The following is a 27,482-nucleotide window of genomic DNA, read 5'->3' on the forward strand; positions in this document are numbered from 1 at the left end:
TTTTTGATACGGATAAATTTATATCTTGTATTCAAAATAACCCTTCCATATGGGAAATTGGATCAAAAGATTATATGGATAGGAACATAAAACAACAAAGTTGGAACACGATTGGCGAATACATGTTTGAAAATTGGAGTGAGCTTGAAGAGCGTGCAAAACAAAATAAAGGTTAAGTTATATTTTATACTTATTATATCATGTAAATTGTAGATAAAAATTACATTATTTAATACATTTAATACATAAATGTTATATTTAAAAATAATTTTTTTCTTAAACTAACATATTTATTTTAAAATTTAAATCATATCATATTGAAAATCAACTGCTCCTGGGCCCATAAAGTAGTTCGCAAAGTAATCCCTTACTTCAACTCCGTCCGATCGAGTTCCTGTTCCACGAGCCTCAATATCTTCAAAGTTGTGCGTTTGAGAATCTTCATAATTTATGCCATCTCTTTTACGAACGAAGTTATGCAATATGCAACACGCTTTTATTATATCGTCGGTAAAATCTGGTTCGACCTGGATAGCCGTATGTAAAACACGCCATTTATTCGCGAGTACTCCAAATGCACATTCAACTGTGCGCCTTGCTCTGGATAATCGATAGTTGAACACTCTTCGGGAATCAGTAAGTTTACGTCCAGGGTATGGCCTAAGTAAATTTTTATGTAAAGCAAACGCTTCATCTCCAATAAATACATACGGTTGTGGATTGGCACTTGTATTTGGTAAAACAACTGGTTCTGGTATGTTCAATTTGTCTTCATATAATTGTTTACCAAAAGCGCACTCCTTGAACACATTAGAGTCCCCTTCACGACCATATGAACCCACATCGATTACAACAAAATTTAAATTGGCGTCCACTACTGCCATAAAAACGATTGAGAAATACTTTTTATAATTAAAATATAATGAACCGGAGTCATTAGGATTTTTACACCTTATATGTTTTCCGTCTATTGCTCCTAGACAATTTGGAAAATTAGTTTTCGTATAAAATATATTTGATATTTCCACCCAATCTTCAGTGGTCGGTTTAGGCATCTCTTTTGAATTCAATGTTAACCATATCACTTTACATGTGTCCTTTACAATCACTCCAATCGTACTTCTTCCCACACAAAAATCAAATTTTAATGCGGAGAAGCATGTACCAGTTGATAAATATCTAAGAAACACGAAATAATTAATTAATAAATACATTTTGATTGGTAGCCTTTTAGATTCTAATTTCTGATTTTAGAGTTTTGTAATAATTAAAAATGTACCAGATGTTTAAATTAGCATTTTCTTTACATAAATAATTTTTTCAAAATATTTCGCTTACTTTAAGCTATTTTTAGGCAAAAATAGCTAATGCATAGGCACAGTTTTTTTTTCATAAGTTCAAATATTATAAGCAGGGCTGTGAATTTCATGCACTTGCATGTTTTTTTTGCTACATTGTATAAGAAAATGGATTTGATCAAAATTTGTTTTGCGTTATTTATAAATTAAATACGAAATCTTATTTTGCATATTTTTGCATATTTAACCGGTAAGGGCATATAAATGCATGATTTCGCGAATTCCTCTTGTTTTTGCTTTTTTCTCATTTGAATAATATGTTTTTCTCATTAATTTGTAAAATTTCTTGAATTTGGACGATACAATTTTACCGTTGTAATTTTATCGCGGTGGTAATAATAACAGGAACATGTGTTAAACCCGGTCTAGAGTGGCATGCAATTGTCTCCTGTTATTATCGCAGGTCTGTGGTCAAAAGTCTAACTTGAAATATCTTTAATCTTAATCTATTATATTATGGTAGACAAACCGACGCGCGATAGTGTTGTCGTCGTCTCGTGAGTGGTAATACGTTGTTTGTAATATTTTCGTTTAAATTTTCTATTAGTTAACACTTAACAAGCATAATTTTAAAATGCCAAAAGAAAAAAAGACGACATCTAGTCGTTTACAAAGTTATGTTACTGAATTTGGAACAGAAATATTTTCAACAGATAACAAAATTTTATTTTGCAAAGTATGTAATACGAAAGTTTCAAGTGAAAAACGTTTTTCTATAACTCAGCATATCGCAGCCGAAAAACATCGTAAATCTGTTAAACGCGCTGAAGAAAAAAAGGATAAATCTCAACAGCTTTTATTTCAAAATTCTTCAACAAAATCGTCATTCAAAACTGATTTATGTAAAGCTATGTTGAGTGCTAATATACCTTTCAATAAACTGAGCAATCCACATTTCAAAATCTTTTTAGAGAAATATACATCGGAAGTTATACCAGATCAATCAACTTTACGAAAATCATATGTCGATAATTGTTACCAGGAAACTATTGGAGAAATAAGAAATAAAGTGGCAGAGAAAAAAATTTGGGTTTCAATTGACGAAACGACGGACGCTGAAGGACGCTATATTGCCTCCGTTATAATCGGAACACTACTCACGGATCGGCCAGGTGAAATTTTTTTATTAAATGTCGAGCAATTAGAAAAGGCTAACCACAGTACTATATGCACACTATTTGAAGATTCGCTTTGTTTACTTTGGCCTGGTGGCATACATCGTAACGACGTATTATTATTTTTGAGTGACGCCGCGCCCTATATGGTGAAGGCAGGAGATACGTTGAAAGTGTTGTACACAAAAATGGTCCATGTAACATGCACAGCACATGGATTAAATAGAGTTGCCGAATATATCCGTATTCAATATCCCAAAGTAGATAAACTGGTTGCTAATGTTAAAAAAGTATTTAAAAAGGCACCATCTCGTATTATAAAATTTAAGACTGATGCGCCTAATATAGCTCTACCCCCCGAACCAATTCTGACACGATGGGGAATATGGATTTCCGCTTCAATATATTATTGTGAAAACTTCCAAATTGTAAAAAATATTGTTGAAAGTTTTGATGAAGATGATGCGCTTTCAATTAGAAATGCTCAAAAATATTTTAAAGCACCACAGATTAAAGGTAACTTAGCATTTATAAAATCAAACTTTGAGTGCCTTCCTACGGCTATAACACGTCTTCAAAAACAAGGCATGGCATTAATAGAAGCGATACAGATTATTGAAGATGTTTCAGCCAAATTCAATAATTTAAAATGCCAGACCGGAATCAAAATTAACGAGAAATTACAGACAGTTCTTACTAAAAATAAAGGGTTTCAAATTGTTTGCAATATTTCAAAAATATTAAACGGAGAAGAAGAAAACGTTGGTTGTTTAGATATACCTGAAAACTTAACAAGTAGTGACATGGGATATTTCAAGTATGCCCCTACCACGTCAGCTGATGTAGAGCGTTCATTTTCTGTGTACAAAAACCTCTTGGCGCCAAATAGGAGATCATTCAAGTTTGAAAATATAAAGAAATCGCTGATTGTACAATGCAATACTTATTTTGCAGGTAAATAAATAAATTGTTTAAATATCTATAAAACAATGTGTTCTATCTATATTTAATGTTTTTTTTCAGGCGTCGAAGAACAATAGAACATTGAAGCATTTATTATTATTATTACAAGTCCATTTTTCAAGTCATTTTATAATTAGTAATTACAATATTTATTTAAATAAAACGTTTTTTCATCCAGTATATGTGAGTATAATTTTTTTTTTCATATTTTGCATATTTTTAAATTTTATAATTTATAGTGCATATTTTAAAGCATATTTCACTTGTTTTTAGTGCATAAATGCATGCATATTCAAGACTTTTTTAGTGCATGAAATTCACAGCCCTGATTATAAGAATACCCACGATGCGAAATATGTGCGACTTTTATTTCTGATAATATATGATAGGTTAAAATCCAAATTTTAATTTAAACTAATTTGATTATTTATTTATAATAATAATATAGAATAAAAATTAATATAATTGTAGTGACAGACTTGAAAACCAAATGGAGACACATAAGAGACCATTACTCAAAATTTATAAATCAGGGGAAAAGTGGTGATAGTGCTAAAAAAAAAAAATATGTATATGCAGAATCACTCTCATTTCTGCAGCATGTAATCAAAAAGAGAAGGTGATTATATTAATATAATTATATTTAAATTTATTATTATTATTATTTTAGATTCTGAACGAAGTGATGAATGTATTGATTTTACAATGATATGTTTTTTTTTTTTTGTGTCTGTCGACAACATTTAGAGCAGTAAAAATGCTTCGATTTTTGACTTCAGCCCCTTTTTGAAAAGGAAATTGAATCTAGGTGGTACTTTGGGGGGTCAATTTGAAGTTCAAATTTTGACAAGATCTCGTCAAAATCATGAATATTAATTGCAAATTATTTTGTAGTTCAAAATTCATAAAATTATTTATATTTATATCTAACGTTAAATATTCTAGACTGACAAATCATCTCCGTTCAGAAACGTTTTTCGTATACAATGATACCTATCATTGCATTCAAATTTAACCTACCCTAGTCCGAGGTCCACCCCACCCCCTAATGTACAGCAGAGCGATACCCGCTTGCCGACTTTTTTTTTTTATATTTAAATTTAAATTAAATTTAAAAAAAAATGTTTTGACAAAATGTTAATTTTGTAAAAATATTTTAATAAAAAATTGTAAAATGTAACAAATATTAAAGTTAACAAGGTATATTTTCTGGGGGTGCTAAATCTTTGTCAGGGGAGGCTAAGCTCTCTCTACTTCCCCTCCCTAGTTCCGCCAAAGCGCCTACGAATTGTTTCAAATGTAATGAGAACTAAACGAATTATTTTCTATTTACTCATAGAACGACAGGTAATTTTGATGAAAATGTACATGAAGAAGGAGAAGGAGAAAATATCAGCGGAGAAGATTCGTCACACGAGCTAGAGATATATGATGAAACTATACCAGCTCAATCGGATAGATATTCTACTCCAAAAAGTAAAAAACAAAATAAATGCAAGGTACAAAAAATAACACAATTTCAAAGAGAATTATTAAAAAATTTATCTACTTCCGAGGAAGATGTCACATCTGATCCTGATAAGGCATTTTTATTTTCCTTATTACCCGATTATAAACGTCTTAACTATGAGCAAAAAACAGATTTTCGTCTCATGACTTTACAGTATTTTAGGAACATATCATTAGGATCTAATCAATTACAACCAACTCCGCCATCTTATAACATTAATCAAAACACTACTCGAATTCCCCCGATCCAAACTCAATATTCAAATGTATATTCTTCAGAGTTCAACCCTGGTTTGGGGTACAATCAAAATCATAATCTTATGCCACAACGCCCACAACCCTTGCCATATACTAGCTCATATAATTATACATCTGATCAATCTCAACAACCTAATACCAGTGGAGAAATGTACGGAAATTTTGATATTATAAATAAGTAGAGGTAGGTAATAATATTATATTTACTGCAATTTAAAAGGCGTGTTGTTTTATTTTTTAAACAGTTTTATTATTATTTTTATTTTTTTTAAATATTTAAATAACAAAGTTTGTTATACAGTAAAATATATTATATTGTGTTTATAATGTACTTAATGATATTTAAAAAGGTATGTTATATTTTAATTTTTATACGGTATGACATTATTATTTTTTATTATTTTTTTTTTACAAATTTTAATAACAAAGTTTGTTATACAATATACAGTAAGTATTATATTGTGTTTTTAATGTATTTAATTTTTAAAAATTATATTTTATCTTAAATGAAAATTAAATACTACATTTTTTCTCATTGACTGTTTATCTGTTAACCTATTATCTACAGAAGTTATGTTTTAAAATAATTATTTTTAATTCATGATAACTAAGGATGATTATTGTTTACTTATTAAAATAATCATAAATCTCACGTTGAAAAACTCAACTTATAGGTATGTATTATAAAAAAAAAACTTACCTTATAGTAATTGTAAGACGTTCTTCAGCAGATATCGGATTACGAAATTCTGTTGTACTTTTTGTTATATGTGGCCGCAGTGTTTTTAGCAATTCATCAAAGCTGGAGATAGACATACGGTAATACTCAAAGAATTTGTCAGGATATTGTCTAATATTTTCAAAAAATGTCCTAAACTGGCCAATTTTCTCACGATCCATATTTAGTGGGTGTACCCAATACCTTCTTTGTACTTTCGGTGGATCTAATAAGCCTAATGCTTCAGCTACAGCAACAACTTTAATCTTTTTACGATTCATTTTTTTAATCTATTTAATTATATTAGATATTATATATTAATAAATTATTAAGTATTATATAACTAATATTGAATATATGTAAAAGTGCAAGTGCTAATAACTATTAAGTAATATAACTTACTTACTTACTTATGACGTGTTCAAAAAGTAAATTACACAAGTAGAAGTACACAAAAATATTATAATTTAGACACACTTAAATTATTATATAATTTATATAGTTATAACTGACGAGTAATATAATAAAATAACACTGCATAAAACAAGTAAGTAATATAGGTTTACCATCAAAGAGCGTAGGGACGTTGAATGTGATGCAATAGCAAAATATTGTTGATTACAAATTTGAAGACTAGCGGTGACATTTGGAACTTTGAATGCAGCGGCGGGAACATTTTTAAGAACAAAAACGCATAGATGTGACATGGTCAAAGCCATCCGGTCAAAACGCATCCAGTTTAACCGGACCCGCCAAAACGCATGGTGTGGCAGAAGCCTAACAACAAGTCTACAGTCGCAATCCCATTATACTTTATAACCCACTAAAATATTCGAGCAAAATCAAAATCTATTTTGTTTTCCCAAAGTGTGATAAAAATGTGAAGAATTAAATTTGTATATGCCTGAAATCGGTGGGCCCCCATTTTGAGTGGGCCCAGTGCAAATGTCCCATTTGTCCTTGCGTAAATTTGGCCCTGTATCTAAGGGACCATTTGTTCACTGTTGATTCATTAAAATGTTTTATAATTGTTAATGTAGCATTGTAGCCCCACAATAATGTATCAAAATCCGTTTTAAAAATGTACACACGGATGTATAATATTTGTATTTTCATGCGCGATGTGCACCGATCGAATAAAATATTCATCCGATTAGGTGGTAATAAAATTTCCTGATTACTCACCCGACACTCGCACATTAGATACATTTTAATGGATGACATTTGTTGGCAGTGCTTATACTTCACTCTTTCGACTTTAAAATAGTGCGTAATGCTGGATGGATCTGGACTCTGTTTTAATAATTACGCACTTGCAGGCAAATGGCATTCAATGCTCATACTTCATTAACCAAAAACAATAAAAATACCATCAAAAAAAAAAATAATATTATTTTGAGCAAAAAAACAAGCGACTAGCGAGTGCAAATAAATTGTGGTAATTAAATAAACTGATATTTTTTCTTCATTTCTATGTTTCTTAATCATCGCGTGTGGTTAAATTATACGCGTGTTCAAGTATATCATTTTACAGTAACGACTGTATAAGTATTTGCAGAGCTCCTCGACTCTTCTTTTTATTTTTAAAATATGTATTATTATTAATTGTAATATTGAAATAGGTTTTCGTATTATATCACTACACAAGTAATCTGTCTCATCTGTTTGTATTTTCTATAACTTTTGTTTTTTTGATTTCTCGTCGTGATACTCTTTGGGTTTTAATTTTTCTTTTATTTGTTTGTTTTTGATATTAAAATATATTCTATATTTTCGTAATGTGCGCTCTTCATCTGATATCTGAAGCTTAGCTGATATTCTATCCGTTTTGAAATATACAAAATTACTAAAATATAAAAATGTACGAAAAAAAATAATATCTTTGTCATAAACTTGTAACTAACAATAAATATGATATTGAGTTTTGGTGGACAAGGCAATTATTTGTCGAGACTCGTTTTAAAAATATTATTTGTCTAATAGATATAGGTATGTTACATACAAAGTCCGGAATTGTACAATTCGCGATATGTACAATAATCACTGTACAAATTCCGAAGTGTACAATTGTTGTACAAATCACAAAAATAAGTAATAATATGTAACATTTATTAAGAAAATACTTTTAAAACATAACAGTTATTATATTGTAATTTTTAGAATATGTTTTTAAATGTTATGATTTGTACAACAATTTGTACACTTCGGAATTTGTACAGTGATTATTGTACACATCGTGAATTGTATAACGCAACTTGTACAATCTAGTTAGGTACGACTTTGTACAGCAACATAGTACACTTCGCAATGTGTACAAAAATCACTGTACAAATTGCGAAATGTACACTTTGCACGCCGTTTGCGCTTTAATGTACATTACGACGATCTCGGCACTCAAAAGTCCTTGAAAATGTCGCCGAACATGTCTTTGCTGGCGCCGTAAAACAGCTTGCCGTGTTGCGTCTCGAAGTTACTAGTGTCGACGGTGTCGCTGATCACCGGCACGTACGGCGGCGTCACGCGCCTGTCGAACGCCGCACACCAGTCCATGCTGCCGAACCACCTGTGCTTCTTGATGTCCCGGATGCCGTTCGCCAGATTTCCGTACCGCCTGGTCACGTCCACCTTGAGTATGTTCCGCAACAGGTTGATCACGTCGCCCGAGAAGCCCAGCGGACAGCTGTACTCCCCGTCCACGATGTTTCTGAACAGCTTCCCGGTGTCGCGATCGACGAACGGCGAACGGTTGGCCAACATTTCGTACAGGAGAACGCCGAGCGACCAATAGTCGACCGCTTTCCCGTATCCTGCGGGATGTCAACAACGACGGCGAGATACTACATATGGTATATTAAACAGTTCAATAATTGCGTGCATGGTCAACAATACTATTGTACATCATAGATACACTGTCGTGAAGGGGATGGACCAATCGGCCCATCACCGGCCACCACGCGGTACCGAACGTGATCAGTGATTGTATTGACAGAGTCACTGCGTATCGAGCGATTAAAGAGGGCGGGGGGGGGGGGGGGGTCATATATGCCCGATATCGTGTTTCACACTTAAATCTCAACAAAACAACTAAACAAATAGTATAGCGAAACAATGTAATACATAATTTATAATAATTATTATGTACTCCTCATAAGATAATATTGATTTATAGCAAAATTAAAAACGTTTTATATGAAACACTCCAGTATATTATTTGGAAAGCTTCAAGGCCACGTCAAACAAATCTATTCAAATCTACGTGGATAGCGCTTAAAAAAGACTTTTGACAATCATGAAGGTGAATCGCGTTTAAAGTACCTACTTTTTACCACATATCATATCATATAATATCTACAATGCACGATCGTATTTGTATGATATATACATTGTTTTTTGACTTTTTTGTATGTTTGTATTCAATTTTATTGTTAAGGACAGATTTTTAAATAAGAATAAGAACTAAAAATTATAATATATGATTGCTTTATCTATCCAGTCCATATTTTGGCTGTCGATCTATTGACCTATCAAACGCATAACGCTATATTGCATATTTATATATATATAGTACAGTGTATACCTATTAGTACCTATAAGAATTAAAAATTTTAAGTTCTGCATAATATCGAGTATTACATGTTTAATACGGTTTTATAAAAAGGTTTTCGCAAATTTTATTTTTCGGTAAAAATATTATTATATAAAAAAATGGTATGTCTAGTGCCTACATTACTCAATAGGCTATAATTTAGAACGGGATTGAAAATTATTATTTATATTTTCTATTATTATTTGTTATTTATAATTAATCAAATATTATACTGTGTACCTAAATATATTAAATTTTTGGTTTGATAATATTATTAATTGCTCTTTTTATTATTTCATTTAACATATTTGAAGGACTTTGTATTTTTATAACATTATTACAGAAAATTATAATAACTTTTTAAATAATTTATACTTAAATACAATCCCTTGTACATATAGGTAAATCGTAGTTAGTTGTATAATAAAAGTAATATTTTATCATAAATCATAATTATATTAACTGCTGGTTGTTAAATTTCTATACTTCGTTAATTAAGATACATTAACACATAATTAAAACACAAAAAACTCACGATATAAATCTCTAAAATAAATTATATTCTTTTAAATTTAATGTATTTAGATCAACGACCCACCAAATTTGTAATATAAAAAAGACTTCCTAAAAAAAAAAAAATCATTGGAAATTTGACACCAACGTTAATAGATTGTAATATATATCTTTGTATATATTCACTTCTACCCTCTGTTTTATATCACGGTAGTGACATCTATTATGTGTGTAGTAGAGATAACCGTGGTCTTAAAATACGCATATATATACGGTATACCACTTGTAGAGCATACGCATATACTTTCATGTGTCATTATACGCTTTACCTCGTCTGAGTATAATTTCCGGCGCCAAGTATTCGGCAGTGCCACAAAACGTGAACGTACGACCCTTTATGTGTTTACAAAACCCGAAGTCTGCGAGTTGAGCATGTCCATTGATGTCGATTAGTATATTTTCGGGTTTGATATCCCGGTGCACCAAGTTCAACTTGTGTAAGTATTCAACGGCCAACAGAACTTCCGAAAAGTAAAACTGCGCTTTGTGCTCGTCCATCGATCCGTACCGTTTCATGTGCGTGCGAATGTTACCGCCGCATACGAACGGCATGACAAAGTAAATGAAACTGTGGTCTTGGTAGAAATACTCGAGACGAATGACGAACGGAAAATTGATTGATTCCAAAATCCGTTTCTCGTTGAGCATTCGCTGCACCTAATACAAACATGATACTTAAGTAGGTATTTAACTGTAGGCGTCTATATAATATGATCATAAGCCACAGCAGATCACAATATATTGTTTTTTTAACATACCTACCCACTTACTCTTGGTATCCATAGGTGAAACCTGACATTTTTATGAGAGTAAAATGTTTTAAAATTGTCCCCGTCAAAAAAATATTAATAATTTGAATTTTTATATTTTTAATGTCATAGAAGATTTTACTTGTATATTCATACAATTAATACTCTGGGCTTTGTTTTTTTGTATTTATACTTTATATAGGTACTAAGATGTCAGAATTTTTATTTTATTTTATAGTTATTCTGCCACAATATATTCAAGCTTTCATTGAATACCGAGAAAATATATCAATAACTATTTATAACGTATTACAATTTCAATTTTTCCGTCATTGCGTTTCGGGAAAATAATCACAGAAAAGGTATCTTAGTTTTTATTTAATACAATTTCTTTTTATAATATATTATTACGTACCCTATCTGGCTATCTATATCATTTGTGTGGCTGATAATTTATCAGCATTAAGTTAGACCATGGCCTGGCTAGCCTGACCCGTAGTTTCACTTGCGTTTACATTTATTTTATATCATAAATACTTAATATCTACTAAATATAGGCACTAATATATAGATGAACATAGCGGATCATAGCCCCGAAAACAAACACTGTAGCCCATTTCTGTAAATCTCTACATTTACTATTTTTCTTGTACGTATTTAAAATGATATTATGCGTGCCGATTGGTTATGTGCATAAACGATCGTTAACAATTATATTGAATTTGGATATATGAGTATGTGACCAAATACATACCTATATATATAGTTATTTAAAAAATATTAGTTTCCTTTATAAGTGTTACATTTTATACAGATAATACAATATTATAGTTAAGTAAACGAATACCTACCGAGATATGCAGAATAATTATTGGATTTACTGTGTGATCATATACCTAGGTACATGCACGTATATAGGTGACTAGGTAAGTAGTAGTTTAAGTACTTTAAAGATTAAATGTCACGATGCCCTATTGCGCTGGAAACCTAAAAAGACAAAAAATATTATTAAAAATTAAATGAACTATACAAATCTATTGACAAAATACCTACCTATGTAGAATTTTATAAATAAATAAATTTATTTAATAAACCACTTTAAATTATAATTAGTCCTTTACTTATATTTATCTAAAAATATTTACTGTTTCGAAGTTTAAATATTACTATTATATGTATACATCAAGTAGGTAGCTATGGATATTTCGTTGTATATATACAGTGGGAATTTGGGTTCGGTAATTACGGGGACTGCAAATAGTTAAATCCAGTATTCAAACTTGCGATACTTACATTATCACCTTTAATAATCTTCTTTTTGGAAATTACTTTAGTGGCATAAACAGTACCGGTTATGTTGTGAGTGGTTAATGCAACAGAACCGAAAGATCCTTCATCCAATATGGTTGTTACACGAAAGTCCGACGCTTCAGCTGGTGGGAAACTATTATTATTAAAGTAGATATCGTTAAAATCTTGTCTTTTTTGGTTCCAGAATTCGGTAAGGCCACATGACGATGTTTGATCGATCGTTTCATCTCTCCTGTTATTTTTTTGTCTGAATGATAAATTACCCATAACTTTGTTTGGAAAATAAAAATTAGGTTAGGTGTAATAAAACGAAGAGTAAATTTAAAATAGGTAGGTAATAATACCTACATTGGTATGATCTACAAAATACAAAATAAATGGTTGTTTGACTTTGTTGTTACTAAGTAATTTAAGTTTTTACTGTTGTGTCGAGTATATTATTATATAAATAATAAATTATATGTCAATAAATCATTAATAATTTAATAATTATTTAGAGTAGGGAAATGTAGGTTTAAGACTCTTTAAATGCAGAATGGCCGATGTCCAATAGATATTGTCGTAAACTCCGACACTCGTACATATTTTCTGTATACCCGCCTAAAAAAATATTCTTATAATGGGTCACTACTCACTTCTATAGTTCTATAGAGTTATGAATAATTTAGTGAATTAGAATGCTGATTGCCGAGAACGACGATAGCAGTTCATTATGGATAAACATTGAGCGTTATGTCTATGGAGACGTTTTGGGAGGCGGCAAAGACATGCCAAAAAATTGTATGTGTGACGTGTGTGGGAATAAAAAAATAAAACTGTAACAATATAGTTTTAAATTGAAAAACAAAACAATAATAACAATATAACAAATTTAATTATTTAATAAATATTTTGATAAGTAGTTTTACTAGTTTTAGTTTTATAATGTTATTTATAATTTATTGTTTTATATTGTACCTAATACCTTAAAATCAATACTGGTAATAACTATTGGTTTATTTAAATTTTTCTAGCCCATCCAAACATACCTATAGCCATATATTGTAGATAGTCTTTATTAACTTAAAATTATTTACAAGGGGAGTAAATTGGACATGAATTAATTTACTTATAGGTACCTACTTATATTCTAGAAAATCAATAATCAAAAACAATAATAGTAGAAATCTATTGTATGTTCTGTACTACTCGCAAGTTGTAGCTCATTTCATCATTTTCAAATATTTCTCAGTAGCCTTGAAAATTCTAAAAATCGGCCACAATTTTAAAAGTGAATATTTACTTATTTTTTTAAAATACAACAGAATAACAAAAAATGTTTGAAGATAAATTGCTATTTTATGTGTGCGTGTCCAATTAAATCATAATTTGAACTGTAAACACTAATAAAAAATTAATGTAGCTTAATGCGTAACTTTTTTTATTTAATTACCTATAGTAAGAAAAACTTGGGAGGAAAGTCTCATGCCTTAAAATTAAAAACATTTTTATCAAATCTGACCAAAGATAATGACATACAAAAAAAATATATTTATATATAATTTAATTAAAAAACAATAAATCCTATGTAAAACCAATAGGTATACCGTACAGACGTACAGTGTACACATTTATTGACTGTTCAAAATCTTAAATATAAAATCAAATTAATAAACATAATGACTAATGTTATATACTATTATCATGATTTATGGTGAACGTTGCTATCTTGAATTTTTCGTAGCATAAAACTAATAAAAAATCTCCTTGACATTGCAATTTGCAACTATACACTAAAACTTGATATCTTTAACTTATTTTGTCTCCTTGATATTCGACATAACAAAAGTTTACTTTATCTCGCTTAGACATAGTATTGTATTATATTCTGCAGTGACAGTATTGCTAAGAAAATTTATGGGTATAATAATTATTTAATAATTCATGTAGGTAGACAATCAGAGGCTGACCGGTTGAGAAATACTATTTGAGTAATGGACGGGTGTACTAGTTAGTTCTGCGCCTTTAAGACTGCTATAAAGATTACAAATGTATCAATAACCGATGCATACAATTTATATAATATATTAGTTAAACCATAATTTTTATATTTGTTGTTAAAAGATGCATGTTATTATTTATTAATAGGTACTAGATATACACCAAAAAAGCTATTGAAAACTTATCATTTTTTTTAAATTCATTGAAATATTGAAAAATATATAATCCATAAATCCACTTATCACATACATAGGTACATATAAAATATTTGTATTTATTATTATAAAGACAATTTTAATTGAATGATGATAAAAAAAAATAACTACCTACTTAAATTTGTTCACATTAAAAAAATTCAAATAGCGCCACTGATAATCTGCATGTAGATGCAAATGGTAAAAACTACAAAGTAAAAATTTTTCTTACTTCATACTAAGTGATTATTTTTTCTAAGCCATTATTTTAAAAATTATGTAAGTACAAATAATTTATACTTTAATACCACTTTTCAATATAACTTTGAGTACTTTTTCAAAAGAAAGTTGTACGTTATATAATTTAAATTTGCATTATTATTTGTAAGCACATAAGTTTAATATGACACATATGATATACACATTAGTATGTATTATTATTAGTTATTACATAATATAAAAATAACGTAATTTACCTTGCTAATTTGATCTTAGGTTCTCAAAACATTTTTTTATAATTACCTGAATACCTGATATTCATTTGATTATGATTTTTAATTTGTTCACAATTTAAAATTATTTTTTCTAAAATATATATTACTGATGATACCACTTTTTTTTTTTGTTAGTTTATAAACAATATAATAATATATTAAAAAGCCAAAATACAATAAAAAAAAAAAAAAAAATAATAATACATATATTTTTTAATATTTAAGTACTATATTTTTAGATATTGGTGTTATAAAATAGCATAATTATATATTGGGTTATATAAAAAAAAGGTTTAAAAGAGTAAAAAAATACACATACATTGAGTGTTAAAAAATGCAAAATAAATACATATATTATATATTAAACTTAAAAGTTAATATATCAAGACAGAATTGGTTTAGAGATTCTTAATTAAAAACGACCATCTATAGTATATGCATAATATGTAAAATGTTCACATTTCCATACATTTTTTTCCAACTCAAAAGACGATACAAATGTAAAAGTATAATTAATATAATAATTTATCCATCCCATTGAGGAACCATTAGGAATGTTAATGCTTAGGCTTTTTTCTCTTCGGCAATAACTAGAAAATAAAGTCATAAAATTCAATTGATAATAGATTAAAATTCTTTATTCACCCTTAATTCTTACTATTCATATAGTACATAATAAATATTAGTATTATTAAATTTAGATACCTTCTTTAGTGGGCAATGGGTTTTTTTCTTCAGTTACAGTGGGTTTCAACTTTGCAGGATCAAAGTTTTCAATACCAGCAATTAATTGTTGTTGTTCTTTTTCGGCTTCAATCACTAGAATTTAAACATATACTTTTTATTTTTAATAACTATAAATACAAACACAATTTAAATTGTATAATTGGGAAATAATATATATTAAATTAATTAATACTGACCAGCCTTATCAGGAAGTGGATTTTTTTCTTGTGTTTCAGTGTGTTTCAATTTATTAGTATCAAACCCACCAACGCCTTCAATAAGTGCTTCAGTGAAAGCTTTTTGGCTTTTTTCTGTAGCTACATCTACAAAAAAAAAAAAAACATAAAACATATTGCTATTCAATTTTTGTGTACTATTTGATATAGACCAAATAGATACATCATACATTTTTTTTCATGTTCTATTATCTAATTAAAATAAAAACAACATTTGTATTAAGTGTTGTACATACTTGTAAGCATGTTTTTTTTTCAGGAAAAATTTAACACGAAAAATAATTTATAGCATGAGCAAACTTACCTTGAGCGTTTGGCAATATTACTTTTTCTAGAGTATCTGTTCTTTTTAGCTTGTCTGCGCTAAAATTATTGACACCATGGATGAGATCATTATGTTGGCGTTCGCGTTTCACGTCTTTTTTTTAATCCAAAAAAAAAGCAAAAGCAAGCAATTTAATATACTTACTCATTGATAAATACTAGCATAAGCGTGATAAATTCACGTAACAATAAGATTTACACACATAAGCAACACATTTATAGTGGAAAACCATTTAAACTTAAAAAGCATTTCAAGTAATAAATACTTTAATCATTGGCATGCACAAAGAATATGCCACTGCATACTATGAGATTCTAAAAGGTCTATTTATTTTTTCATAAAACTTCAGAATTTTTTAACGTTTTATTTTTTGAAATTTAATTTAAAATTTGTTATTACTGTTATTAGTGTACAGTTAATAATGACTATTTTATTTTAATTTGGTAGTTCTAAATATACGTCATTATTTAAATGACCATTAAAACCAAAAGATATCAAAAATGGCCTCAGAAATAAATACTAAAGAAATTATACTAATTCAAAACTTTAATTTGACTTGAGTCTTGAACTTTGTTAATAAGATTTTTTTATAAAAAATTTCCAACAAATAAATTGTATTTTTACAGTTACACTTTTGAGGGAATCTAAAATTGTTATAGCTGGATTTTTTACATTAGATAAATTATTAACATAATTTACTATTCTTTTAATAATGTCTGCACACGCCAATGACTTAAAGTTTAGGTTTTAATTAAACAAATTTACCTATTTAAAATAACATGCTTTGAAAACAATTATATATTACTCAATTTCAATTGTAGTAAATACCTAATATTATTTTATAAATACAATTATAAGAAAACAAACTGTGCTTAATAAACTAAAATAAAATCAACAATAGAAAATGTATAGATTACAATGCCAGGAAATATCACAAAAATGCACTAATAACTTTGTAGCAAGTAATTTAATTAAGTAAATTAATTTATCAGAAATTTAGAAATAAAAAGCTTTTATACCTCATATATTAATAATACGTATACAGCTCGGTATTAATCTGCATACTTAACTGATATAAGCATTTCAACGATCAATATCATAAATAAATAACTATTGGGAAATTGCATTCATTTTGGATTATAAAATTATTATTTACCTTCAGCAGTAGGAAGAATAATTTTTTCATTAGTATCGGCTTTTTTCATATTGTCAGGATTGAACCCCTCAAGTTGATTTTTAAGGTCGAATGCTACCTTTGGCAAATCTTTTAATGATGGAGAACTCATTTCTATCAAAAAAATAATAATAAAATATTAAATCAATGGTATAAATAAAGCTATTTTGCAATGTTTATTCAAAAGGAATATATTTAATTTTTTTTTCGAAAGGGGTGATTCATACAATGACTCATATCCCTTGGGCGTTGAGTATTCATGCCGATTAAATCAAGTACAAAACGCATATAAGCTTATTCCAGTTAAAATTTATTTACCTATTCTATAAAAATCAAATATTGTGTAGTATAATATTTAAAACGAAAACATTTTTTTAGACAATTATATTTTTATAAAGTGACATTATTAATAAAATATCTACGATAAATTATTGTAGTTATTATAATATAATATGCATTAATGTATTATTAAAACGGAAATAGGACGTCCTAACGAATTGAGATTTATTTGTTGTATACACATTTGTCAGGAAATAATACATTAAACATTTGGGGGATGCTGAAGCCTGAGACATTATCGATCACGCAGGGGGTATCAAACTGGTAGGACAATGCATCCATAACCCTATATAATGGCTACACATTTAAATACTACTTGTGATAATGCATTTTCATGTAAACGTTCTATACAATAATATATTTTGAAAGTGCAAAATCGTGTTTTTTATTACTTAACATCAATATAAATAATTTTAAATTTGTTTTCAGTCAATATAAAATTGTAAACCATTTTGGTTTTATATTACAAATGTTTAGTTTTCTACATAATTTATAATGTAGAAAATAATATGATATACTTATTTATTTACATTTAATAGTTCATACGATGAAATAAAAATATTAATAAGTACATTTTAAAATAATATTTTTTATATATTCTTATTATATCATTATTGAGATTACATCGTATTAACATACAATAATATTGTTTTTAAAATTTGTTAATGTAAAAACTATAAGCTCATAGTACCTACTAAACTTGTATATATCTTGCAAGTGTCAAATTATTAAATAAAATTATATTAAAACAGGGTGTGTCAGACAGAATCTACCGAAACTTGGAAACCACTGATAATTTAAGACCCTACAGATTGATTCTATCTGAGCACACAACCATAGAGGGGTAGAACATGATTGTATGCCCTTTAAAATGTTTATTCACATAGCCATTTGGCAATTTCTCGAATTTAAAACTTACTGGTTACTAACCAGCCTAACCAGGTGAACTTTACAAATCTTTTTGTGACACCAATCTTGATAAATATTTTTTTAATATAATGCAGGTTATATTTATTTTTCATTAAAGTATTTTTCTGGATATTATTAAACTTTTAGGTGTGATATTGCATTTTATTATAGCTATTTTTAGGCACTTTAGATTAAGTATATCTTGATGGCCAACGTATAATTACAATTAAAAATTATACATAATATAAAATATTATTTACAAATTAAATTAGTAGATATAACGTTATATGTTTACATGAGTAATATGTTATACTATTTCACCTTTCTACATAAAATTATAGTCAGTATAAAATAATGAACTTCCTACAAACTTACATCAGCCATATAAATGAAAATTTGTTATAGCTAATATTATAAGACATATAAAATATTTTAGATTAAAAACTACGAACTTGACCATTTTGGTAAAGTAGTAAATGAAAATCAGCCATTTAGAACTTCCCAACATAAAAATTTAAAATGTTACTAGTTAATTGTTGATATGGATCGGTGCATCTGTATTTAAATTGGGTCATTCACCCGAAAACACATATGAGATACGAGTTTACTCTTTAATAATTAAACTTATTTTTAACATAATTCTAAAACTATAAAGGTAGGTAATAACAAATAAAATATTATTATACATGAAGATAATAGACAACATAAAATTAACTTAAATTAAGCTGATTAAAAAGCAAAAATGAATCCATACATTTTTTTGATTAGTATGATTTGTAATTAAGTGTAATCAAAAATTTAATTTAAAATATTAAAAACAAAATAATACTCGAACAGTCATGAAATTTTTTCTTTAGTATAACACCATTTGTAGTCTTCAATATATTCAGTTAATATTAGAAAGATGAAACAGTTCGACATTGAAGTAATACTGTGTGTATTAAAAATCATTTCCTTGTACGGTAAATAGGTTTTGAAACCAGTATTAGCTCCATGGTCTTTCTTTCTCTGTTAACTGTTTTCGCGCCGCTATTTTTTTTTTTTTTTTTTAATGTATTATTTTTGAAGACAATGATTATGTAGATGAGCCATGTAACCGTACATTTATCCCCATGGCTACCCATCCATTTGATGGTATATACAATGCATCCAAATATGTACTTTATTATACTTTTCTCGTGTCCCAAAACAGATATTAGGTATTTATAAAATACCAACAAGATACATTATCGAAAACCAGATGAAAGCATAAATGGACATCTATATTTTTTTTTTAATGCTAAGTATTACGGCTAGTATGATACCTAATCTATGCATTAAAAAAATGTTATACCTACCTAACTCAAAATAAAAAAAGAAAGGAGAAACATGTAGGACACGGGCATATACTATTGAGTATTGTTTACTATACGGTATTTGCTAATAAACTATTGTCATGTAAAGCAAAAGAAATATGTATTTTTCAAACAATAAAAATTGTGTACTTATTTCATCCGACACATTCATAGTGTATCAAGCAAGCAAACAAGAATAATGTGTTAAATATTAAAGGTAACAATTAAAATATTTTTCTTTACTTTTGAAAACGTGCACAAAATAAAACGTATCAAGAAAATGTAATATTGTGAAAATTAACATTAACGTTTATATGTCATCGTTATGGGCTTATGGCATGAAAAATATATACGGAATAGAAAATATAATGAACATCGTAAATACATATATGTTTCTATATAGAGGAACTGTATGAAACCCGAGACCTTAAAAGGTAAAAATCCTTGTTATGCATCAAAACTACTTATTAAACATGTCAGTATTTATATTATACATATACCTATTAACGAGTCTTATAAAAACTATCCTTTATGTATTTGTATGATTTAATCATTAAAGAATTATATGATAATTTTAAAAATGTTTATGCACAGAAATACATAGTTAAGACGTTAAGTGAAGAATATTTCTTTAAAACATTTTTACAGAAAAACTCCAAAACAGATAATTAAATTCGTATTAAAAAATAAAGATTATAACACAACCGTTTAAACTTAAAACTTCTTATTTACAAACAAAAATAAGATAATTAAAATGTTATTAAATGTTATTTATTATTGAATATTTAGTAGGTATATCATTATTATTATTAAAAATCAATGATTTACGGTTTATTAAAAAAAAAAAATTAAAAAATATAGTTAATATAGAGATTCATTTCATATTATAAGAAACTAAATAGCTAAATTAAATTTGAAGTATAATCATAGAAGTAATAAAAAATAAAAAGAACAAATTAACTTATGACTCCAATATTAATTGTTATTATTATTACTCAGTAAAAAAATGTTAGTATATAAAGAAACTCAATAAACTATTCTACAGTATGTTTCATACACCAATTCAATAACTGATGATTAATGAATGATTCATTTTTTAAATTAGTTCCTTAGTAATATACTAAATATCGATATGAATCATATGATTATATGACTGATATATCTAACAGATATAAATTAGGTATCAAAAAGTTTATTATCATAAACTTATAAAAAATATTAGTATCCAAAGAAAAATAATTTTTTGATGTAACGTTTGTTACTACTAAAGAAGTTCAACAACTATGAATGCAACATTGAATGATTAATACATAAAATATAATGTATATATTATATTTTATGTATAAATTATATGTTCAGAAATCAGTACTTAATACATCAACAAGTTTAAGATAGAATAATTAACAATAAATATTTAAATTTCTAATAACATGCGTAAAGAGGTAAAATATCATAAATAATAATACACAAACTAATAAAGAAATAAACGAAAATGTTAATAAAATATCAATTAGAATTTATGAAATAAATAACGAATTAAATTCTAGTCGTTTAATTTTTTTTCAATAATAAAAATATTATCAGTGTATTATGTGATATGAAATATTTCAAATAGTAGTTATACTTCCTGGAACATTTAATAATAACGAATACAGAATTTTTATCCATACAAACATAATACGATAAAAACCAATCCCTAACCATTCATGACCTTTCTATGTTTTAGATAACTAAAGCATCATAAGTCTTTTTGGGTTAGGTTTCCATTTTGCGACTACATAATATTTTAATTTGATTTCGATTCCATTAAATAGATGTTAATCGTATATAAAACATATAGATTACAATTTACAATAAACTCCTTTATCAATATAGTAAACAAAACTTAAACAACTGACAAAAAATGTAAGAACTTTTCAGTAATTTTTTCTTACACAATTAATTTCTAAAGAATTTTTTAAACCTAAAAAGAAACTAATCGACATTTTTGAAATAACCGTTTAGTCATGAAAATAGTGTGATATAAAATAAAAAACACTTTGTACAATAAATACGCAGATTATTTTTCTAAAGACTTCAAATAGACGTCAATCTTTCGATATTTATTATATTCAATATTCATTCTTAGAAAAAAGTTTGTATAAGATATATTTTTTTAATATTAAGCATTTTTGATTAACTATAGATCAAAAAGATTGATAGCAAGCTAAGGAACACACCATATTAAAATCTGAAATTTATACAAAGTACACACATATGTTTATTCATATATATTTTTTTTGTTTTGATTGCTATTCATGATCATGGATTATAACAGAATAAATGGAAAAACTTCAGTTACTCCGAAAACTAATAGTATACCCATATTCCATATATCTATAATCTATTTATTATAAAGTTTATAATTCACAAATAATAATAATAATAATAATAATAAATACTTCATATTTTATAATAAAGATTTTAATCTGATTTATTAAGTGAAATTAAACAATCGAATTATAAATCCTAATTTTTAAAAAAATGTGAAATTTTAAGAGACTTCTTTTTCGTTTACTACCCCTTATCAGGAAATTTATTAGTTACATTTTTTTTCTAACGTGTCAGTTAAAATTCTAATAAGTATTCTAATGAAAGCATTTAATTTATTTGAATTTTAAACAGGGCAGTAAATTATAATACTGTGTCTATTTTAAGTATTATGACTATATATTATATCTATTATCTGATATCTAATAAATATATAAAATACCTATATAAATATTCGTAAGATTTATTACTTATAGTTTCTATAATGCATTAACATTGATAATTTTTAATAATTTATAAAATAATAATAATAATTAAAATTATTACATTATAAATAGCCAAAATAAGTATGTATAAATAAAAGTTAATGTTTAATACCGAAAATGCATATTGTTGCTTACTTTAATGTTTAAAATATTATCTAATTAAAATGTATGCACGTTTAGAAATAAAAATTATAAATATAAAAAAAGATAATAATAACTAAGCAACAAAAAATACAAAATGCATATAGAGGGGCACGAGCCACAAAAAGGAAAATAATACACTGGTATGTGATGACGTCACGCAGTTCAACTCGCCGGATGATGTCATCGTCTAGCTGATATACAACGGGACGCCCGACCTCGAATTAAACACATATTCCCCCATTTCATGTTATTTAATTCTATATTATATTATAAAGATATATAAACTGTATTGGCCACATGAGTACATGACTAATACAACCTATATAAATTTCCTGGATTGTATTAACTGTAACACCTATATAATAATATACAGTTTAAAAACAATGAATATTATAGTATATACAAACAAAATAAGAAATAATTACACTGACAAAAAGTTAAATTATGACAGCTCTTGAAACATTGATGACGTAAAAATTAGATGACAATTATTACGACTTGAATTTTTGTTTCAAATTCATAAGATTTGCTGAGATTTTAATAATTGTTTAAATTTTTTAGAAACATATTTAGTAGCAATTTATCAGTAGAAGATACATACTTGTAAATTTAACTAGGAAAATATCCCATAACAATAAAGTATTTAAGCATGGCTATTGAATTACCATAACAAAGATGTACATATGTCTATTATTGTGTTTACGTTTACAATTTATTACGAAATCAGTACCCTAGTGCGTATTTCATAAACACAAGGTCTATCTATATGCAACCATGAACATTAAATACTTGTAAGTAATATTGTGCATACTTAGTAATATTGTATTAACATACTAAATATTATGTTGAAATTTGAAATAATTTCAATAAAAATTTCATACCATTAATTTTGAATCAAAAATCATAAAATTAGTTGGATAAATCAATTAATAATACAAGAACATAAAACAATGAAGTATTTACATTAAATAATCACTCATTTTTATTTAATATCTATGAACTAATAAACTATTTCACATTTTTTTAGATAAAATAAAAATATGTAAAATACTGATTTCTAACAAAGTGAACATTAGATACTCACTTGTAAATTTTGTAACGAGTATAAGACTATATTAATTTTTGCTATCGTTTTAGAGTTAAATGTTTACGTTTTATCCGCAATTAAAATGTGCCATAAGTCTTAGCCATTGTTTTTATGTAGGTTTAATGATTTTGTTTATTTTATTGATAAGAAATTAAACTATTGTTATAACTTATAATACTTATAACATTATTATGTAATATAATATTTAAGACATTGTCTGAAGTTTGTATGTTTAGCATATTGAAATAGCACAAATGTAGTAGTATAATCGAACAACTCATGAAAAGAATGTGCTACAATGTATTTTATTACTTACTTCTAATAATAAAAAATGCTATAAATAATAAGCTAATGTAAAATGTAAATACTATAACAATAAATTATCAATATTCTATAGTTACCCTCACAAAATTTATATTTAAGCAGTGTAAAAAACCTTAAATTTTATTTTATTTGATAAATTTTTTTTTAATATAATGGATCAGAATTTATTATTTGTAAACACACTCTTCATCACATCAGGAATCTTAGAAGATAATGTATGAAGGTACATTGAATACTAATATTGTATTGTTAAACATTTGGCTGTAATGTAAAAAACTAGAAATCAAAGTTTAATAAATTAGAAGTTTGATACGTTTTTATCGTTGTTTAATGACAACATAAAATAACAATGAGTCGTGTACTTTCTCAGAAATAATCCGTAAACCAACGTCACGCGATGATTCAGATATTAATAATTAATTTTTTTTAAATTTTTTTCAGTAATCACGAATTAGAAATGTTAGCCAAACACGAATTTCTCCGAAGATGACAAACAATAATATTCACAAAAAAAGGCCAATATTTAAAAACAATAATTCGATAATTTCATCAATAATTTCACACAATAATAAATAATAATCGATGTTAATATATTATGTTATGGTTATAACTTATTAGTATTTTCAAGACGTTCTTATCAAGTGTAAGCACGTAATATATAAATACGTATATATTGACGGTGCATGTACGTGTTGCATTTACGTATATCGTATAAATTATAAGAATAAATTCAGGTGTTATCGACCCAAAAGACGTCCAAGGACATGAGTAATATGTAGTCTAAATTGTAGGTGTACTGGCATATTATGTAGGAAGTTAAACTGCAGTCTACATTGTAGAGTCTATAATATAATATAGATAAAATACTAATAATATTCAATTTGTATGCTGCTAAAATAATGACCTTATATGCAAAATGAATACTGAGCTATTGATTTTTTTTTTTGTAAATTAAAGAAAACCAAATCTTAAAACATGTAAGTACTTATAAATCTTTTAATAATTTATTAGTGCTATCAATCACAAAATGGAACAATCTCGAGATTTATATTCACATATATAGCCAATGGACAATTTCTGGTTCGATCGTTCAGTATAAAACTAATTCAAAGCTTAAATTAATGTCACAATATATACGAGTACAATTTTAAGTCTATGTTGAGCTGTATCCTGAATACGAGTTATAAGTACACCCGTTGTCCAGTTGTCTGACAGATGTTTATACAACAAACTGTTGTGCACGAAGCACTCGTCACGATACAAACAACACCTCTTTCACCATATGGTCAGAGAACTAAAAACAAAGACATATATTTCAAACGCTCCGTATCGTGTAAACAACTTTGCAAAGAAGCTGAAATCGAGATGTTTGTTACAAGTTAAAAACGAATAGTGATTGATCCGTGCAGGGTATAAAATGACACAAATAAGAAACAACAATCTCTGAAAAGACTTAAACGTCAGTACTGCAGTATTGCAATAAACCGACTAAAATAAATCAACCTATAGCTAAAAAATGTGAGCTACGATTTTTCTAAAAAAATTTTTATTTTTTAATGCTAACAATATTTAAAATCTTTAAATATCGATAGTTCTCTAATATGTTAACGTGAACTACTTATTAAAAAGTTAAAACATTAACCTTATGACATTAGATGGGCATCTACTTAAATAGTAATTTTTATATAGAAATTATTTTAAATAAAACAGTATAAAAATAAAAATTATGTGAAGCTACACGGGCGTTTTAAATATATTACCAAGTAGACAATTAGTATGGCGAAAGAAATTATTTCCAATTAGGCAAAAATTTGATAGTTTAACTGATCGGTACACAATAATAAATGATATATGAATAAATGCTTCAAATCCCAACGTTTTAATATTTAAATAGGTTGACTGAAACCATAGATGAGCCATTAGAATACCTATTGTATTGTAGAAATGCGTAAGATACCTGATGTTAATTTTATATTATAATAGATTAAAATTTGAGTAATGAATTTGATCCACATTTCTAGATTCGTAAAATCTAATTTTTAATGATGGTTTTTTTTTTTTCTAATAGATTTAATTTTATTGAAATTAAACTGTAAAAAAGGAGCATCCACAAATGAAAGTTTAAAGTTTTGACAATAAGCCATCCAGATAAAAATGAATGAACTCGATCGGGGGTATAAATACGATGTAACAAACTCGTACACCGAGTGTTTGGATAAATTAGATTTAAAATAAATGCATGAATATAACACGAATACATAATCGATTTTACTTGTTTGGTAATTCCAACGACTACGACGATGGCGACAAGACTGACGTTGGAGGTGTGCCTTCTTGGACGGTGACAGGACAACTGAAACCCGTATGACTGTATGAACACAACTGTTTAGCGATTACCAAGTGCGAACACTCTGCCGTGAAATCTGACGTCTGGGCGGGACCGGTGTCTGGGAGGGTGTGCCGTGGTGTACACCGTCAGTCGTCACCGGTCGTGACGCCGCGGGACTGTGGGAGATAAAAAAAAAAAATTGCGATTGCCGGACAGTGCAAACATTCACGGTAGTGTGAAATATCCCGGGATTGTGATCGAGATTATCGTACGAGGCGTTGACGGTTTTCGACAGATCGTAGTCTTATATATTTTTATAACGACCATTTCATAATTATTATTATTTATCGTTAATTAATTTTATTATAATACCTAATAAGTAATGACAATGAATATTGGTAATTTAAATATTATGTACGTTCTAATATACTAATTGATAAATACTGAAGCACAAATCACAAGATCTATTAATATGTTTATCAGTTTATGCATATTATATAGGTAATGATCACATAATTTAACAAATACAAATATAAATGTGATATATATCATACAATATCTCAAATACTAAAATACCTAAATCATATTTCGATTTTAGTTATAAACATGTATATAATTTGACTAAAGACCTTATATCTATCCAAGTACCTTATACTATAGGTATATAATGTATATATAGTTTCAATGTAGGTACCTATATAATAATAAATATTAGATAGGTAATAAACTATTAAAATAATTAATTTTATAATTTATGAGTATACATTTATTACGTCTATACAGTCACCTCGCGTTAGGTTTACAGTTATAACATAATATATTTATATCTACATATTACTTTATAATTTATGCTATGTGTTTTTTGTTAAAAAAAATCCAAAAGCATTGGCCCTAGTTTTTAGAGCATTGACTTTTTATTTAAATTTAGGTGATTCAGGAATATGTGTATAAT

At 27.4% G+C, this 27,482-nt stretch overlaps 5 protein-coding genes across 9 annotated transcripts; 2 read left to right on the forward strand and 3 right to left on the reverse strand.

Moving 5' to 3' along the window:
- Positions 1 to 264: 264 nt before the first annotated feature.
- LOC112597020 (protein ALP1-like) lies at positions 265 to 6,687 on the reverse strand. 4 transcript variants are annotated; one of them, XM_025342924.1, is made up of 3 exons: positions 6,488 to 6,687; positions 5,904 to 6,211; positions 265 to 1,179 (listed from the first exon to the last, which is right to left on the reverse strand). In XM_025342924.1, exons 1-3 carry the CDS (start codon positions 6,653 to 6,655, stop codon positions 303 to 305), a joined length of 1,353 nt encoding a protein of 450 aa, XP_025198709.1. In that variant the 5' UTR covers positions 6,656 to 6,687; the 3' UTR covers positions 265 to 302. The 4 variants fall into 4 exon arrangements, with proteins under 4 accessions (XP_025198709.1, XP_025198710.1, XP_025198713.1 ...); XM_025342925.1 differs by having other exon boundaries at positions 6,324 to 6,687; XM_025342928.1 differs by lacking the exon at positions 6,488 to 6,687 and adding an exon at positions 6,332 to 6,374.
- Positions 1,188 to 3,578, forward strand: LOC112597019. The gene is made up of 2 exons (XM_025342923.1): positions 1,188 to 3,427; positions 3,497 to 3,578. The coding sequence occupies exons 1-2, from the start codon at positions 1,933 to 1,935 to the stop codon at positions 3,511 to 3,513; spliced, it is 1,512 nt and encodes a 503-aa protein (XP_025198708.1). The 5' UTR covers positions 1,188 to 1,932; the 3' UTR covers positions 3,514 to 3,578.
- Positions 3,703 to 5,420, forward strand: LOC112597021. Its single transcript, XM_025342929.1, has 3 exons — positions 3,703 to 3,825; positions 3,908 to 4,055; positions 4,776 to 5,420. The coding sequence occupies exons 1-3, from the start codon at positions 3,819 to 3,821 to the stop codon at positions 5,383 to 5,385; spliced, it is 765 nt and encodes a 254-aa protein (XP_025198714.1). The 5' UTR covers positions 3,703 to 3,818; the 3' UTR covers positions 5,386 to 5,420.
- A 1,626-nt stretch (positions 6,688 to 8,313) lies between the features above and the next one.
- LOC112597047 (cAMP-dependent protein kinase catalytic subunit alpha-like) lies at positions 8,314 to 12,407 on the reverse strand. The gene is made up of 3 exons (XM_025342955.1): positions 12,123 to 12,407; positions 10,350 to 10,737; positions 8,314 to 8,728 (listed from the first exon to the last, which is right to left on the reverse strand). Exons 1-3 carry the CDS (start codon positions 12,405 to 12,407, stop codon positions 8,316 to 8,318), a joined length of 1,086 nt encoding a protein of 361 aa, XP_025198740.1. The 3' UTR covers positions 8,314 to 8,315.
- Positions 12,408 to 15,143: 2,736 nt separating this feature from the next.
- LOC112597023 (thymosin beta) lies at positions 15,144 to 26,672 on the reverse strand. Of its 2 annotated transcripts, XM_025342931.1 has the most exons (6): positions 26,474 to 26,672; positions 17,252 to 17,383; positions 16,075 to 16,188; positions 15,732 to 15,857; positions 15,514 to 15,627; positions 15,144 to 15,398 (listed from the first exon to the last, which is right to left on the reverse strand). In XM_025342931.1, exons 2-6 carry the CDS (start codon positions 17,379 to 17,381, stop codon positions 15,373 to 15,375), a joined length of 510 nt encoding a protein of 169 aa, XP_025198716.1. In that variant the 5' UTR covers positions 17,382 to 17,383; positions 26,474 to 26,672; the 3' UTR covers positions 15,144 to 15,372. The 2 variants fall into 2 exon arrangements, with proteins under 2 accessions (XP_025198716.1, XP_025198717.1); XM_025342932.1 differs by lacking the exon at positions 16,075 to 16,188 and having other exon boundaries at positions 26,474 to 26,671.
- Positions 26,673 to 27,482: the final 810 nt, after the last annotated feature.

Source organism: Melanaphis sacchari, unplaced genomic scaffold, assembly GCF_002803265.2.
Source record: "Melanaphis sacchari strain LSU unplaced genomic scaffold, SCAv2.0 Contig36_pilon_pilon, whole genome shotgun sequence".
In the NCBI taxonomy this organism is placed as follows: Eukaryota; Metazoa; Arthropoda; class Insecta; order Hemiptera; family Aphididae; genus Melanaphis; species Melanaphis sacchari.

Bases quoted from the DNA above. Each gene is read 5' to 3' on its own strand.
- LOC112597021 (XM_025342929.1), top strand. The intron at 4,056-4,775 runs GTGATTATATTA...ATTTACTCATAG, and splicing joins CATGTAATCAAAAAGAGAAG to AACGACAGGTAATTTTGATG.
- LOC112597023 (XM_025342931.1), bottom strand. From the start codon at position 17,381: ATGAGTTCTCCATCATTAAAAGATTTGCCAAAGGTAGCATTCGACCTT. The intron at 16,189-17,251 runs GTAAATAATAAT...ATTAAAAAAAAG, and splicing joins TATTCTTCCTACTGCTGAAG to ACGTGAAACGCGAACGCCAA. The intron at 15,628-15,731 runs GTCAGTATTAAT...TTTAAATTCTAG, and splicing joins TCCACTTCCTGATAAGGCTG to TGATTGAAGCCGAAAAAGAA.
- LOC112597047 (XM_025342955.1), bottom strand. From the start codon at position 12,407: ATGGGTAATTTATCATTCAGACAAAAAAATAACAGGAGAGATGAAACG. The intron at 10,738-12,122 runs GTAAGTATCGCA...TGTTTGTATTAG, and splicing joins AGATTATTAAAGGTGATAAT to GTGCAGCGAATGCTCAACGA. The intron at 8,729-10,349 runs GTAAAGCGTATA...GACATCCCGCAG, and splicing joins GGAAATTATACTCAGACGAG to GATACGGGAAAGCGGTCGAC.
- LOC112597019 (XM_025342923.1), top strand. From the start codon at position 1,933: ATGCCAAAAGAAAAAAAGACGACATCTAGTCGTTTACAAAGTTATGTT.
- LOC112597020 (XM_025342924.1), bottom strand. From the start codon at position 6,655: ATGCGTTTTGACCGGATGGCTTTGACCATGTCACATCTATGCGTTTTT. The intron at 6,212-6,487 runs GTAAACCTATAT...ATAATTAAATAG, and splicing joins CGTCCCTACGCTCTTTGATG to ATTAAAAAAATGAATCGTAA. The intron at 1,180-5,903 runs GTAAGTTTTTTT...CGTGTTTCTTAG, and splicing joins CGTCTTACAATTACTATAAG to ATATTTATCAACTGGTACAT.